Raw genomic sequence first — 16649 nt, forward strand, 5'->3', positions numbered from 1 at the left:
TCGTACTCATGTTTTAATAAATGTATATGATTTAAGAATCAAAATCATTCAAATTCCTTCTACATATAACAAAACATCAGTTACTCAATAACCTCAATGTTAATCATCTACTTAAAACTTTATATATATACAAATCAATAAAATCGTTAGCGTGGTTTGACCAGAATAAAATTTCGTCAATCAAAATATCTTTAGAATGTCATGTACGAATGGTAAGAAGTTTGATATTATGATGATTTTTGTAGAACGATGCCAAAGTGATTAAAAATCATGAATAGTTGAAATTTTTTGTGAAAACACAATTGTTAAAATTTCGTATTCTCCCTTTCGTATGCATTAAAAGTGTTACAAATGTTGCAAAATATTTATTCCGAGAGTAATTACGATCGTTAATTTTTTTGAAATTGTTATTAGTACTCCAAAAATCTCATTTTACACTCTAAATTTTCTAATATTATTAGGAAATAAAGAAAAATATAAAGTAGTGTAGAATAAGATTTTTGAAATGCCAATAACACTTTTTTTTTTCTTTTTTCTATAACATCGTTTGTTTTAAAAAAAAAAATTTTGTTAAGTTTTAACAACACAATAATTAAATTAGCAAAATTGAAAACAGTATTCGAAGGCGGCAACCAGTCTTCTGCTCTAAACTGCAGTATAGGGTTTGGGTTTCCCTCCATTCCAGTATTCGATTCCCTTTCGAGGATCACCGGCATCGGAATGAAGATTGCAGTAGAAGGTTGCATGCACGGCGACCTCGACAACGTCTACCGAACCCTCCAACACTACGAAAAGCTTCACAACACCACCATCGACCTCCTCCTCTGCTGCGGCGACTTTCAGGTACCGCCGCTCACTTTCCCAAATTCCCCAATCACCCCTTCACTCTTGCTTGCTTGCCCTACTTTTTTTATTTTCCTGTACTCAATTTTCTCTGAACGTAGCGATTTTTAGTTGAATTAATTGTTCAATTTCCCAAATTTCGGGACTTGCAGTTCCGCTCTGGCTTCTTTGCCCTAAATTTTCAATCTTTCTGTTGGGGGTATTAATTGTTTATGAAATTAGAGGATTTGATTCATCATGAGGGAGCTATTGGTTTTGTGAAATTAGGCTGTGAGGAATGAGAAGGACTTGGATAGCTTAAATGTGCCTCACAAGTTCAGGAGCATGAACACATTCTGGAAGTATTATTCCGGCGAGGCAGTGGCTCCGTACCCGACCATATTCATCGGTGGGAATCACGAGGCTTCCAATTACTTGTGGGAACTGTGAGTCCCTTCTTTAACTGTAACTTATGGCCTTCTCTTCCAATTGATTTTGGTGTCGTATTTTTTTTCCGCTTTGGATTAATAATTTGTTGCGGATTTTTTACTTGTTTATGCTGTTTTATAGGTATTATGGAGGATGGGCAGCACCTAATATTTACTTCTTGGGGTTTGCTGGTGTTGTCAAGTTCGGAAACCTTCGGATTGGTGGACTCTCTGGAATTTATAAACAGCCCAATTTTCTAAAAGGTTAATTTGCTTTACTTTTGTACTGTTGCAGGTTTTTAGTTCTTTGCTTATCTTTCGTTGATAAAACAGTAGCTGTTTTTGTTTTTCAATTAGTTGTAAGCATAGCTGTGGTATGTGCAATTTTGATATATGGTGTTAAAAGTTTAAACGGGGTTCATTTTTTACCCTCCTGAGCAGGACACTTTGAGAGGCCTCCTTTTAATGATAGTACTATCAGGTCCGTGTATCATGTTCGTGAGTATGATTTCCACAAACTCATGCAAGTTGAGGAACCAATTGATATTTTTCTTTCGCATGATTGGCCTGTTGGCATCACGGATTGTGGGGACTGGAAGAAACTTGTTCAGCAAAAACCATATTTTAAGCAGGAGGTAAATGCAAGAATAAAAAATTAAGTTAGTAAGTTCAGATTGGTATGATTCGAATCACTTATGTCGTTTAAAATGTCATTAGGTTCAAGAAAGAAAGCTTGGAAGTAAACCAGCTGCTCAATTGCTCGAAAAACTGAAACCACCTTATTGGTTTTCAGCTCATTTACACTGCAAATTTGCTGCTTGTGTTCAACATGGGGAAGATGGTCCAGTGACGAACTTTCTTGCTCTTGATAAGTGCCAACCAGGACGTAAATTTCTACAGGTATTTGATGTGTTTCCAAAAGTAGCATAAAGGATGTTCCCTGTAGTCATTGTGGTAGTTAATAGTTCTATATGTGACATTTTTCTGGCATTTTAGGTTATTGAAATTGAATCAGAACCGGGCCCTTATGAGATTCAGTATGATGAAGAATGGCTAGAAATAACTCGGCGGTTTAACTCTATTTTCCCTCTCACAACCAGAAGTGCAAATCTTTGGTGTGTACATCTTTCGAAATGTATTGTGCATGCTACCAAGGATCTGATAGTTAAACTTTATATCTCTTCCGTAATCTTTACCCTTTAAAGGGTTTTTCTCTTGTAAAGTAGCTACTGAGTGCGTATGTTAATATTGTAGGAATGTACGTCTTGACAAACAAGAATGTCGTCAGTGGGTCAGGAGCAAGTTACAAGCAAGAGGGGCCAGACCCTTTGAATTCACTCAGACAGTTCCACCATACAATCCCTCTCAATCTGTCGCTTATGGTTCCTTCCCTGGTAAGGATCAACGTCATTTAGAATGCTGTTAAAACAAGAACATTTTATGTACATACTACAAATTTCTTTTTGGCAGGACACATTCGGAATCCTCAGACAGAATCTCTATTGCACTTTCTGGAACTTCCTTACCTTCTTGATAACATGTCACAATCATCCGAAGTACTCCCAAGTCCTCATAGAGGTAAAAATTCGTTCTCTCGGCTCATAAAGTGAGGGTTTATTATGTCAGTTGCGGGGTAAATTTTGCTGAGTGTTTTTTTTGTTTAACAAATCATTTTGTCTTTCAAGCTTCAAACTAATTGCAAATCTTTCCGCAGGTTCTGTTGAAGAGAACAGTGAAGACATTCCCATTGATGATGTGGATGAGTTGGAAGAAGATGCTGTGGATAGCGAAAATGAAAATTCGTGAAAACTCCTAAGTTATCTGCTCTTCAGGCATCTATCTTTTGTCAGTTTCAAAATATTTGGGGTAATCAATGCCGTTAGGCTCTCAGTCGAGGTTTTTTGACTCGAATTTTATGCATAAGCTTTGATGCTCTATCAGGTCGGCCTGGCCTCATCTGTCATCCCCCACATCCCCACTCTGCCCTCTTTTCTCGTCCTTTTCTTTCGAGTTTTTTCCATTTTTTTTGGGCCTGTTGTAAAATATCTTTTATTCAGTGTCTAATTTTTGTAGTAGTAAGTGAATCGTTTGCTACATTGACCCATGGATCGAGAAATGTACGACTTTTGTTTTCTATCGGAAAGTAGATATATTGACTTGTAAGACAATATCTTCAGTGTGTTTTAGGATTGGTGGCTTTGTTATTGTTAATTAGCTTTCGGGATTCATTTCGCCTCACTTTGATATCCCCCTCGAGCAAAATCTTGGGTATAACCGGTAATATATCACCGTCTGTTTATCTCACACAAGGCGCAACCACACTTTGTGATAAATCAGGGGTCCGACTCCTGCATTTCAGTCCTCTTGTTTGCGTCTTTAGCGGACAGGTGGCCATACCAAAAAATTATCCGTTGCAAGGAAATTCTTCTTTGAAAGGGCACTTTCAAGAGTTCGAACAAAAATTGAGATTGAGTCGTTAATATCTGCATTATAAAAGCAATTTAAAGGTAGACAACACGAAAGACATGTAGCTTAAGTTGTCATGAAATGAGCCAACAATGTATGTCAGAATGTTAGCTTCGACCATTCGGTCGACATTTCAGGAGCTCACACTGTCGGATCAGCTTGCTGCAGCGCATTCAGTTACCGGTTCAAGCAAGACCCCAAAGGAAAACTCACTCATTGATACATCCTTAGACAATGCTTATGCAGAGGAGCTCATGAGACAGTGCCCTGCAGCAGGTGCAAATCCGTCTACAACGGTAAAAAAGGATCCTAAAACATCGTTTGCATTCGATAATTAGTGCTACCAAAATCTGCTAGCCCACAGAGGTCTGTTTCAATCGAATTCCGTCCTACTAAGAGATGGCAGAACAAGAAAACAAGTGGAGATTGTTGCAGAGGACCAAGTTAGTTTTTTTGGGAGTTGGACTCTGGTCTTTATTGAAACTTCCGAACATCGGTGCGAAGACGGATGATGAAGGCGAAATTCGAGCCTTTTGTCCGACAACAAATGCCTGTGAAGGAATGGAAATGCCTGGAATCTGGTGATGGTTTTGTTGGTTGGAGGAGAAAAATTGAAAGGCAATGTCAAATTGAAATGGTGGTACTTTTTGAAAGCGTTGCTCAATGTCGAAAGTTGTTCAGTATTCGTTTTGTAAAACATTAAGAGTTCTTATAACTTAGAAGACCAATACTTCAAAGTAAAATGGTTGTTACCTTTATTTTGTGTTATTGTCTTTCATTTCAAATAAGAGTATAGTTGCGAGATACGAGTTGCTGAATAGTTGTAGAATGTGAGTAGTTGATCGATCGACATAATATATTTGGTCAATCAATCTCACATACTACAAAATTTGATATGAAAAAAAAAATATTGCAAGTTTGTTCTGCATTGGTGGCGAGAGAATTTTTCTGTTGCATTACTCAAAATCTTGAAAGGAAACAATAAACAACCCATTGGTCAAAAAGTTAACTTTCTTTTTGTGACAAATAATATTTTAAATTACTTTAACCCACGACTACAAAAAATCATCACTTATCACGAATTTGGGTATTAACCCAAATAGAAGAAGTGGGTCGAATACTTGGCATGCCCATGCCCGACCCATGTCCGGGAATATATACTATTTAAAGTTTGAACAAAGCGACCGACCGTTCCAATTAATTTAAAATTGGTATTTCAAACAAGCAAAACTGAACCCGCCAGTTGTTGCCGGCACTTAGCTTCTGTGGTGCAGAGCCAGAAGTTTGACCCAGAACCTCTTCTGGCACGATCAAGTTGACATATTTACTTGTTTTCTACTTGACGGCCTTCGAAAAGTGAAAGCTTTTGCCGTTTATATGTATCGAAACGGTAGTGGCAGCTACTCATGAATGAGGGCAGTGCACTCAATTCTTGACGGCACAGTGAATGCTTTGCGCAAGGTTTCGATAACCCATTGCAGGGAATTCAAATTAGGAGCCCTCGCAGACGTTTACTCGGCCAACAATATCCTCAATGGATATGCAAGATGTCAAGATTTTTATCTTGCACACAAAATGTTTGATGATATGCCTCACAGAGATACTGTCTCTTGGAATACGATGATCGCGGGGCATGTAAACTATGGAAGCTTTGAGGGTGCGTGGGAGATATTGAACTCCATGAAAAGATGTGGGTTTGATTCTGATGGGTATACATTTGGAAGCATACTTAAGGGTGTTGCTTGTGCTTGTCGATGCGATCTTGGGCAGCAAGTGCATTCTACGATTGTTAAGACGGGTTATGTGGGTAATGTTTATTCTGGAAGTGCCCTTTTGGACATGTATGCAAAGTGTGGGAGGGTTGAGGAGGCGTATGTGGTTTTCAAATCCTTGCCAGAACGTAATTCTGTGTCATGGAATGCGCTAATTGCTGGTTTCGTGCAAGTAGGCGATCGCAAGACTGCTTTTTGGTTGTTGAATTTCATGGAGCAGGAGGGAGTGAAGCTTGAGGATGGCACAATTTCTCCACTTCTGACATTGCTTGATGATGTCGAGTTTTACAAGTCTGTTGCACAGCTCCATTGTAAAATTATAAAACATGGGCTGGGATGTGAAAGTACGGTATGCAACGCGACAATTACTTCATACTCAGAATGTGGGTCGATAGAAGATGCGGAAAGAGTGTTTGATGCTGCTTTTGGTAACAGAGATTTGGTAACATGGAATTCCATGCTAGCAGCATACTTGGTTCACAATAACGAACTAGTCGCTTCCAAACTTTTCATCGACATGCAAATGCATGGATTTGAACCAGACATCTACAGTTATACAAGCATCATCAGTGCCTATTCTGAAGTAAATAAAAACCATGGAAACTTCTATCACGGGTTGGTGATAAAAAGGGGATTAGAAAAATCAGAGCCAATCTCAAATGCTTTGATAGCCAGGTATCTCAAGTCAAATAAAAATTCCATGGAAGAAGCGCTGCGTATCTTTGAATCCATGGAGTCTAAGGATCGTGTTTCATGGAACTCCATTTTGACTGGATTCTCACAAATTGGTTTAAATGAAGATGCCTTGAAACTCTTTGGGCACATGAGATTTTTGGAGGTGGAGATTGACCATTATGCTCTCTCAGCTGTTCTTAGGTCATGTTCAGATTTAGCAACCCTCCAACTGGGTCAACAGTTTCATGCATTGACGCATAAATCAGGTTTCCAGTCCAATGAATTTGTCGCTAGTTCTTTGATCTTTATGTACACAAAGTGTGGGATCATTGAGGATGCTAGAAAATCCTTTGAAGAGACCCCCAGAGACCGCACAATCACTTGGAACTCGATCATTTTTGGATATGCACAACATGGGCAGGGATATGTTGCACTCGACCTCTTCTTCCAAATGAAGAAGGAAAAGGTGAAACTAGATCATATAACGTTTATTGCAGTACTAACTGCTTGTAGCCACATGGGTTTAGTAGAACAAGGCAGCAAATTCCTAAAGTCTATGGAATCCAATTATGGAATAACCCCGCGAATGGAGCATTATGCTTGTGCAGTAGACCTATATGGGCGCGCTGGGCGTCTAGATGAGGCAAAAGTCTTGATTGAAGCAATGCCATTTAAACCCGACGCAATGGTTTTGAAGACTTTACTTGGTGCCTGTAGGGCTTGTGGGAATATTGAATTAGCTGCTCAAATTGCAGGCCATCTGCTAGACCTAGAGCCGGAAGAGCATTGCACTTACGTTCTTCTCTCCGATATGTATGGACATCTCAAAAGGTGGGATGAGAAAGCTAGTGTAAAGAGGCTTATGAGAGAGAGGGGTGTGAGGAAAGTCCCCGGCTGGAGTTGGATAGAAGTCAAGAATGAGGTGTTTTCTTTCAAAGCCGAAGATCGCTCCCACCCCCATTGCGAAGAGATATATTTCGTGTTGGGAGTTTTGATGGAGGAAATCAGAAGGATGGATGTTGCTGCTAATTTAAATGTTTTGATGCATGATTTCGATCATATCGACGGGTACTTTGATGATATACATCTCCAGAACCATGATTCAGTTTTGTTGGCTGCATAACGTAGGCTCACCATCTTTGCTCAAAATACCAAATTTTGTTTCACATTTGTATACTATTGTATGCACTATTTCATGTTCCAAAAATTTTAGAAATTATAAAAGAGTTGGAGCGTTCAAAGTTTTGTAAATTGATCAAATTCCAAAGCTCTGATTCAGTATGAATACAGGCTTTGTTCCAAGGAATCATCAACTTGCCTTGTCTGCTAATGTGAACATGTTGCAAAAAAGTAGTTGTGTGTTAGAACTTTTTCTGATGTGTGAACTAGAAAAGGTGGAGAAGTTATAAGGGAACTCCTCACATTGGAGGAAATCGAGGAGTAGGAGGGAACTTATCTACATCTTGATGACATTGTCAAGGTATATCACAAGTTGCATATAATTCAGATGCCATTGCATGATTAGTTAAGGAATATTGTCGTTGTTGTCGCATTTTTGTTGTACGAACGTTTTTCTCGTGTCGTTCAAAAGTGAGTTCTATATGTTTTGAAGTTGTGAGCAATAACCCGTCTTAAACAAAGAGATAACTATTGAAATAAGCTAAAAAAACCAAGTTAATTCAAAACTAAAAGCAACGGGTGGGTCTTGCAGTCAAGCTCTCTTCTGCCTTTGCACTTGATGGTCAATCTCAGTCTGTAATAAGTACTCTATGGTTCTGATCTTTAGCAGGCTTACTGATAAAGATCAATCGTTTTTTTCTAGATGCTTTGATATTCCCCTTTTTCATTCTAGTTATTGATATGGGAAGGGAGAAGAAGATGAATAGATCCGACCGCAACTTCGAATATGGAATTCAAGGGGATCAAATTGAAAATGATTCTCTGAATAATGGTTCTAAAACGCGTCTTTAGAGTAATGTCCTTTCTTAGTGTATCATGATGCATTGAAAAGGGGTGATGACATCCAAAGGAGGCATCCATGTGCAACCAGAAAATGAGCACATGAAGACAACCCAAGAGTGTGAATACAAAGAAAAATTCATCCCTGTGTAGTTTGGATAGTTCTTTGATGAATAATTAACAAAGCATTAGAAAAACAAGTTGTGAGCTGCCATGACAGTAATGCCTTTGTCTTTCATATCCCTTATCTTTTCCTAATGTAATATCAATCTTCAAGAACTAGCCACCACCAAATATTGACTCCATTTCACTTAGGGTGTTGTTATTTACGCGCTCCTTTTTACCTTTTACATACTCTCTTTAATTTTCAGCTATCAGGTCGAATGAATTGAAAATAATATAATGACAAAAATTAACTTGAAGTGTATGAAATGTAAAAAAATAAAAAAATAAAAAAAATAAAAAATGTGTAGATACCACCAACTGTCAACTATTCATCACATGAACAATATATATAAAATATATATTACATTCATATGAGTCGCATATTATAAATTACAGCAAGCCGTCTCTTCTCATATGTTTCTTTGGGTCCTCTCTTTTGGACTTTTGCAACACCAAATTGGCAGGTGACACACTCTTTCTCACTATTTTAGGGTTTGAAATAATCTTGGAAACTATACACGTAACCTTATTATATAATATCATGAATATAGTCAGTTCTTCTCTGAATAAGACGTTTGTTTTTTTATTAAAAGACAAGTTATCAATAAAGCACCAAAATTATTAATAGATAAATTGTCAACAACACAAATTACCAATGTGTTATTATCAATAGTATCGATACAAATTTCGTTATTTAACAAAGGACGATCATACTTCACATCAATTTTTAGATATATATAATATATGGGTAATGGGTCATTAAGATATTTTCCATTGTTGAGTAAAAGCTTCAGATGATGATCTGAACTAATCGTACCTAACATCTTCACCTTCCATATTTTCAACTAAAACCTTTTCATATTTTTCAATGGTGCACAGTGCACTATCAAAGTGGGCAAATTAGGGAAACAAATAATAATTATAATAATTGGGCCATGCCAATGCGTAAAGAAAATGAACTCTTATCGAAAAATTAATAGATATTGCCTGCTGGTGCTGAAAATTGCATGGTGATTGGAAGATAAGCCATCAAAATCTCTATCGGTATCTCTCTCTCATATTTTGGGACAGATTCCAGCTTTCCTCCACCATCCACTACAACTTCTGTCTACCCCACGCCCTAACAAGATTCCAACATCTCTTTCGTCTTTCCCTCTCTGATTAAAGATTCTAACTATTTTCTTTTTCATGATTAATCACCAGAAGTTGTCGATGTCCAATTGACAATCAAACGAGAACAAGAGAACTATGCAGGGCCAAGTTTGGTTGGACACCCATTCTGTTTAATTCACATTAGTATGAAAACTAGGGTATGATGTCGAATCTCATAAAGTCAGGAACGATAATTTGAGTATGGGTTGTGACGGATTCATGAATATTTATTTATTGGATGGAGTAAAACAACTAAACTACAAAATTTTATTGAATTTGATTTGTTTCTTCTTGTTTTCTCCCTTCTTGATGTGTGATTTTATTTTTTATCTAATGCTTTTGGATTTGTTCTTTTGTTTCTTTACCTGTATTTTGGTTTTCTTGTTTTATGAGAGGTAAGATTTATGTTTCTACTGACTAGGTGTAATTTCTTTTTTTCATGTCAATAAAATTCTCTCGTACTCCAAAGTTCTCCAATAAATAACAACTAACTACAAAAATGTTATCTTCTTGAGGTATTTCATTGTACATATGAAGAAAAATATCGACAAATTAACTTAATTGTTGGCACATATTAAGCAAAGGAAAAGAGTATTTCTACTCATTATTGTGGTACTATTGCTTAATTATTGAGGATAGTCAATTAAACAAAAGATTTAATAAGAAGTTTCTATTTATGTGGAGTAATTATTGAATTAAATAAAACTTGGTGGGTGTCAATTTTCTTCCAATAATTTCAGTTTGGTGTGCTCAGTGTGGTCTTCGTGTACTCAATTATTTGTTGGGTGCAAGTGTGCCAAAATATTATGCACCATGCGAAGTCATATCGTTATTGGTCTTGTTACACGGTAATGCACCTAAAAATAATAATTACCTTGTCAGACAAGTCTTCACTTTAATCATAATATTTTCTCAAACTCTTAATTCGAACTAGTGATTGTCTTCATTTTAATCATAATATTTTACTTATAATATGTTATCAAACTTTTGATCTGAACAATGAGGAGACGTATTTTCTATTCGAAAGTAGATTTTGGAAAAAATAAGCAATAGTATGCCAAAGATTTACATGGGATAATGAAATGAATGGATCAAATATAAGATTGGACTTTTAAGTTGTTAGAATACGTTATAGTGGGATGGATTGGTGGAGACTTTGGGGTAGGTGGGTTACCACTTATATATGTGTATAGAGTACACTTATATATGTGTATAGAGTATTGTTATTCACACATCTACACATTTATTTTTACTTTTCACACACTCTCTCAAATTTCGGCCGTTAAATCGAATAAATTGAATAAGATACATGGATAAAACTAATAAGGGCGTGTGAATACTGAATAGCACTACCCTATATATATATATATATATATATATGCCCTTTATGCAAAGGGATCCCCATTTTTTTCAAAAAATGGGGATTAGGTGTGGGGCCCACTCCACATCAAATTTTAATGATCTGAACCGTTTATGTTGTTAGTCTCAAATCATAGATCATCATTGCAAAAATTCAATTCAATCCGAAATAATTTGCCTATTTTATTATCAAGATCAAATTTCATTGTTTCTTATATAACAAAGTATTTGTTCATTTCTTTGAGCCCAATTATATGTCTTAAATATTTCTGATTTGGCTAATATTTTGAAAGGATGATCTATGAGGTACAACTTGAAAATTAGACGGTTCGGATCGTTAAAGTTCGATGTGGTGTGGATCCCAAAAGGGATCCCCATTTTTATATAAAAAAAAAATGAGAATCTCTTCCTTAAAGGCTTCCTACACACACACACACATATATGGAGCAATCACACACACACATATATATGGAGCAATCTGTTGCACCACATTTTTTAATAAAAATTTTGACACACGTTTTTATGAGGTTCACTCTGTAATGTATTTTCATGATCCGAACCATCTATCTTTTAGAACATCATTCATAGACTATCCTTGCACGAAGTTAGACAAATCCATCATTAATGCATTCATTTGTGGTGAAGAAAATAGACGAATATGGTTATACAAAAAAACTATAAACCCTTACTCCAATGGTCATATAGTTTCAAATTTGAGTGATTTTTTGTAGACATCACTTTTGGGGAAAGACCTAAAATATAAACGATTCGGATGATTTAAATACATTATAAAGTAGGTACCACATAAATGTGTCTTGAAAATTATGTAAAAAAAATAATGGTGTCACATATTCGTCCCCATTAAATATATATTTTAGGAGTAAAATCATGGAAAACCTTCATTATTCCATTGGGGCAGCCATTCCAGCATATCTCCACTACTGAAAAATCAAGTGCAGAATACCATGATTGATTTGCTTCCCATGCACATCTTTTTCAAAGTCTGAAGTGAAAACCCCTAATATTCTAATTGGCTTAAAATTTGACAACGTTGTCGTTTTAATGATAATTTTGGTTGGACCCAAGTCATTTCGGTGCTGAAAAAATACTGTACAACATGTGATATATCTATATATATATCTCTCTTCTGGAAGGTTGAAATAATGAAAGATTTAATGAAGTTGCTAATTTGCCTATACTTAAGAAAACCATGTTAAGGTGTATATAGTACTAACTATATCTAGAAAAGATGAACGAGTCATGGATGATAATTAAGCTGCCTTCCCTTGCTATTATGCTACAATAGCAAGTGAAGACAGCCATTATGTTAGTTTATACGGATCTCTCTCTCTCTCTCTCTCTCTCTCTCTCTCTCTCTCTCTCTCTCTCTCTCTCTCTCTCTCTCTCTCTCTCTCTCTCGTTACATACCATGCCAATAGCATTCACAAGTGTGTATGGGTGTAGTGCATCTGGTAATTCATGGTCATGTTTTTATTATTTAGGAGAGGTGGAGGGGTTCGAAACTATTACAATAATTTAGGAGAGAGATGAGTTTCAAACTTGAAAAGCATGGGAGGAAACCCAACACCTTACGCACTCAGATATTAGACCACATGTGATAGTCATTTTGATTTTATAAATTATAAATTGTATATCTCTTGTCACGCTGATTAATCACGTAATGAAAATTTAATTGTAAGGACGAAAATTTAGGCCCATGCTATGTTTTACTTGTATATGGACAAAAGGTGAGCTAAGGTTGCCTCACGTATAGTCTCTAGTATTTGCCACTCACCTTCAAGATGCTATGTATTTGTCGACATCTACGCATTGGATTGGGATGGTTGGACTTAATTCTCCGCAGCAAAGAAAATGAAGCTGAAGCCACACAGTCTAAATACTTACATATGTATACGCCGTGTATACGTAGTGTTATATCTGCCCTTTCTAAAAAAACCCTATTGTTCAACAAACAAAAAAAAAAAAAAAAAAAACCCCTAATCAACCAGTTGGTCTGACGTCGTTTAGTGGATTTGATATTGATGGGCAAGCTTGCATTATGTGTTTGCTGTTATAATGGGTGACGTGTAAGAATTGATAACCCAATGGGTTTCCAATTAGCTTATAAGGCAGAAGAAGGTCACGCTTTGTAGGAGCAACACCATAATTTGAATTCTGGGAAGAGTTTTCGATACTCATGGCGGCAACTCCCAGTTTTTCTAGCTCCTCCTCCTCCTCCTCCGCCTCCTCCTCCCTCATGAGCTATTTGCTTGGCTTTTCTGTATTTCTAACCCTATTTCTCAGCTCTTTGGAGAAGGGCTTTGCCATGGAAGAAAACCAGCTTCTCCATCAACATGCTCATACAGTTGAACTCAATTCTCTGCTGCCGGCAACCTCCTGCAGCCCTAGCTCCTCCGCCAAAGGTTAATAAATATGTTCATGTTTTTTTTTTTAATTTTAATTTCAGTTTTATTGGATATATTATATATATAGATAATGAGAGAGTAGCAAAGTGCAACGAATTAGTAGCTTAATACAATTCCCACGTTCCATATTTTGTACTATTTACAATAATCTGAACTGAACATTTTGTAGGTCATCATTGCAAAATATCATCCTTACAAAAATTCATTCATATTGAAAGCTATATTTTGTTAGAGCTTGCTTATACGTAGATACATGGTTTAATTGCAAAGTTGGAAACATATGTAGTGTGGGTGGTCGGAGAATCCAATTCCTTAACCCGTGAATTAGTAGAGACACAACAACAAGCCATTAGAAACATTTCTTTTTATAAAATAGATAAAAGAAAATTTAAGGGGATACTTTGATAAGGAAAGCACGGGTTAGATTCTGCAAAATCTTAAAAAGTCTTAAAATTGATGTTTTGAAAAGTAATAAACCATTGGTAGTTGTTTTAATTTTCAACATGCATGATTGTGAAATGGAACCAAACATGTAAATAGTGAGCCACAATTACCCATTATTTGATGCCAACACGATTATATATTAACACCAACAACAAAGGGGATTATGTTTTTTTACTACTAATAATTACACAATATTAATCTAATTTACGAGGAAGGAAATTCAAACTTGAGTATATAAAGAAAAGTATATTGCTCTAATCAACTTGGTCAAACTCAAATCTATCGAGAAAAATAAGAAGAGGTCAATTTTGACATAATAAATACATTCCTTTTGTTTGTAAAAAAACTTTCAAAAAGTTACTGAAAGAGCTTTTTTTCATGGCTTTGTTTCTTAAAGTCTTCTGTTTCCAATAACATATATGTGTGTATGCACACACGTGTATTTGAAGTTTAAATTTTTTACATTCATTTTATGTATAGTTTTTCCGTAGTAATTTATCTTTGATTGACACCTGTTAATAAATTTAACTATTTTTAACTTTGTTGTCATAAAATTAACACATTTCAATCAATGATAAAGGCCACATAGATGCCACACGAATATAGAAAATTTAATCTTGTGTATTTGTAAGCTGCAACAATTAAAAATTACGCAATGACCAAATATGATACAATTAATTAAATAAATTCGACTATGATTGCTCAACAAAAGCATGACATAAAAACTTTTTTTTTTCTTTTTTTTTTTTTTTTACTAAACAAATTAAAATATCCAAAAACCATGCATGTTGTTTGGTCATTCATGTTCACATAAGCAGTACGACAGAGACTGGCCAGCAGGCCAAGACACCGATGAACATTGATGCCTAGTGCCGACCTTTACCAAATAATGCAAAGAATATAGCAAGGCTGAATAATCTTTCAGTCTCACAAGCCAGTCCCATCTTAAAGACAAATTGCTTTTTCATATTCAAAGAAAAAAAAACCATAAGAAAATATTACGTATTTTAGGTATTTTTGCTCGTCAGCACTTTCTTTTGAAGTAAAAATCGTTAACTAAATTCTAGCGATTTAAAAAAAAAAAAATACTATAACTCAGGAAAACACTTCTAAGTTTTTGTGCTGAACATAATCAGAAATGCTTGATTCTAATTAAAAAAGTGTGAAGTAATTGTGAATCATCTATTTGAATTCAGGTCACGACAACAAGGGACCAACGTTATCATCGACCGTACTGAAAGTGGTACACAAGCACGGACCATGCTCTGGAATCAAGAAGAAGAACTCCAAAATTCCAACCCACGCTCAAATCCTCAAGCAAGACCAAGCCCGAGTTGACTCAATCCACTCCCGAGTCAACACCAAGAAATCACCATCCGCAGCCACCGTCGACAAACTCCGCCCATCCGCCGATACCAAAATCCCGGCCCAGTCCGGAAGCGTAGTGGGCTCAGGCAACTACATTGTCAGCGTGGGCCTGGGCTCGCCCAAGAAGATGCTCAGCCTCATCTTCGACACGGGAAGTGATCTGACGTGGACCCAATGCCGCCCATGTGCCAAATCATGTTACAAACAGAAGGAGCCCATCTTCGACCCCGCAGCATCCGCCTCATACGTCAACATCTCTTGTAGCTCCGCCACGTGTTCCGAACTGGTGTCAGGCACTGGAAACACTCCCGGCTGCTCCTCCTCCACCTGCATCTATGTCATTCAGTACGGAGACCAGTCATTCTCCGTCGGATTTTTTGGGAAGGAACGGCTGAGCTTAACGCCGACGGATATTTTTGACGGGTTTTTGTTCGGGTGCGGCCAGAACAATCAGGGACTCTTCGGGGGCGCCGCCGGTTTGCTCGGTCTCGGCCGGGATAAAATCTCCATCATCGAGCAATCCGCGTTGAAATACAGCCGGTTCTTCTCCTACTGCCTCCCCTCCACATCAAGTGGCACTGGATACCTCAGCTTCGGCAAAGGCGGCGGATCTTCCAGCGCCGTGAAATTCACCCCCCTCGCCGACGTCTCCCAAGGCGGGTCGTTTTACGGCCTCGACGTCGTCGGGATCAGCGTTGGCGGGAAAAAATTACCGATTCCCGGTACAATTTTTTCCTCCGCGGGGACGATTATAGATTCCGGGACAGTGATCACGCGCCTGCCGCCGACAGCATACACGGCACTGCGCGACGCGTTTCAGCAGGGGATGAAGAGCTACCCGTCAGCTCCGGCGCTTTCGCTTCTCGACACTTGTTACGACTTCAGTAAGGTCGATACGGTGAGGTTTCCGAAAATTTCGTTTGCGTTCGGCGGCGGAACGACGTTGGAATTGGACCCGACCGGGATATTCTACATGGCAAGTGCCGATCAAGTTTGCCTGGCGTTTGCCGCAAACGGTGACGACAGCGACATAGGGATATTTGGGAACGTTCAGCAGAAGAGGGTGCAGGTGGTTTATGATGTGGCTGGTGGAAAAATCGGATTTGCCCCTGCAGGATGCCCCTGAGGGCTTATGTGATTTGCTGCTTGATTAGGATGGTTAAGAAGTTTGATTAAGCCAGCAGCAGCAGCTTAGGGAAAATGTTGGATTAAACAGTTGACGACTAAAGATCGTCCTCAATTGGTATTAAAAAAATGTAATGGTAATACATGTAGACGAGTTGGAACAAACCATGTAGTGACGATTGGTATGTGCGTGTAAACGTAAAAATGAATTTCAAATGTGTAAAGTGTACAAAATAAAATAAAAGTACACTTTTGAATTGTTGCGATTTTATAATTCTTGCATATCCAGTCTACTCGATAATTCTTGTAAAACTTTACTTCATTTATATTTCTAAAAAATTGAATGCAAGTCGATGCGTTGGATTACAAGAGATTTATATTTTAATTGGCTAAGAATATTTACACTTACTGCCGTGTTCAATTCCTCTTTAAAAAAACTGTGTTGAATTAGCCAAGTTGGGAATGAAAAACACTATTAACTTGCTATT

The 16649-nt window shown here is 37.3% G+C and overlaps 3 protein-coding genes across 3 annotated transcripts; all 3 read left to right on the forward strand.

The window, feature by feature from the left end:
- Positions 1-610: 610 nt before the first annotated feature.
- LOC103953299 (lariat debranching enzyme) lies at positions 611-3420 on the forward strand. The gene is made up of 9 exons (XM_009365042.3): positions 611-843; positions 1111-1268; positions 1393-1514; positions 1692-1885; positions 1968-2150; positions 2247-2365; positions 2505-2644; positions 2721-2828; positions 2965-3420. The coding sequence occupies exons 1-9, from the start codon at positions 721-723 to the stop codon at positions 3054-3056; spliced, it is 1239 nt and encodes a 412-aa protein (XP_009363317.2). The 5' UTR covers positions 611-720; the 3' UTR covers positions 3057-3420.
- A 1468-nt stretch (positions 3421-4888) lies between these two features.
- Positions 4889-7469, forward strand: LOC103953291 (putative pentatricopeptide repeat-containing protein At3g25970). Its single transcript, XM_048578889.1, has one exon. The coding sequence runs from the start codon at positions 5127-5129 to the stop codon at positions 7284-7286; it is 2160 nt and encodes a 719-aa protein (XP_048434846.1). The 5' UTR covers positions 4889-5126; the 3' UTR covers positions 7287-7469.
- A 5428-nt stretch (positions 7470-12897) lies between these two features.
- LOC103953281 (aspartyl protease family protein At5g10770) lies at positions 12898-16530 on the forward strand. The gene is made up of 2 exons (XM_009365017.3): positions 12898-13221; positions 14865-16530. Exons 1-2 carry the CDS (start codon positions 12996-12998, stop codon positions 16160-16162), a joined length of 1524 nt encoding a protein of 507 aa, XP_009363292.2. The 5' UTR covers positions 12898-12995; the 3' UTR covers positions 16163-16530.
- Positions 16531-16649: the final 119 nt, after the last annotated feature.

The sequence above is a fragment of a genome, unplaced genomic scaffold (assembly GCF_019419815.1).
Source record: "Pyrus x bretschneideri cultivar Hongxiangsu unplaced genomic scaffold, Pyrus_bretschneideri_v1 Contig1, whole genome shotgun sequence".
Lineage (NCBI taxonomy): Eukaryota > Viridiplantae > Streptophyta > Magnoliopsida > Rosales > Rosaceae > Pyrus > Pyrus x bretschneideri.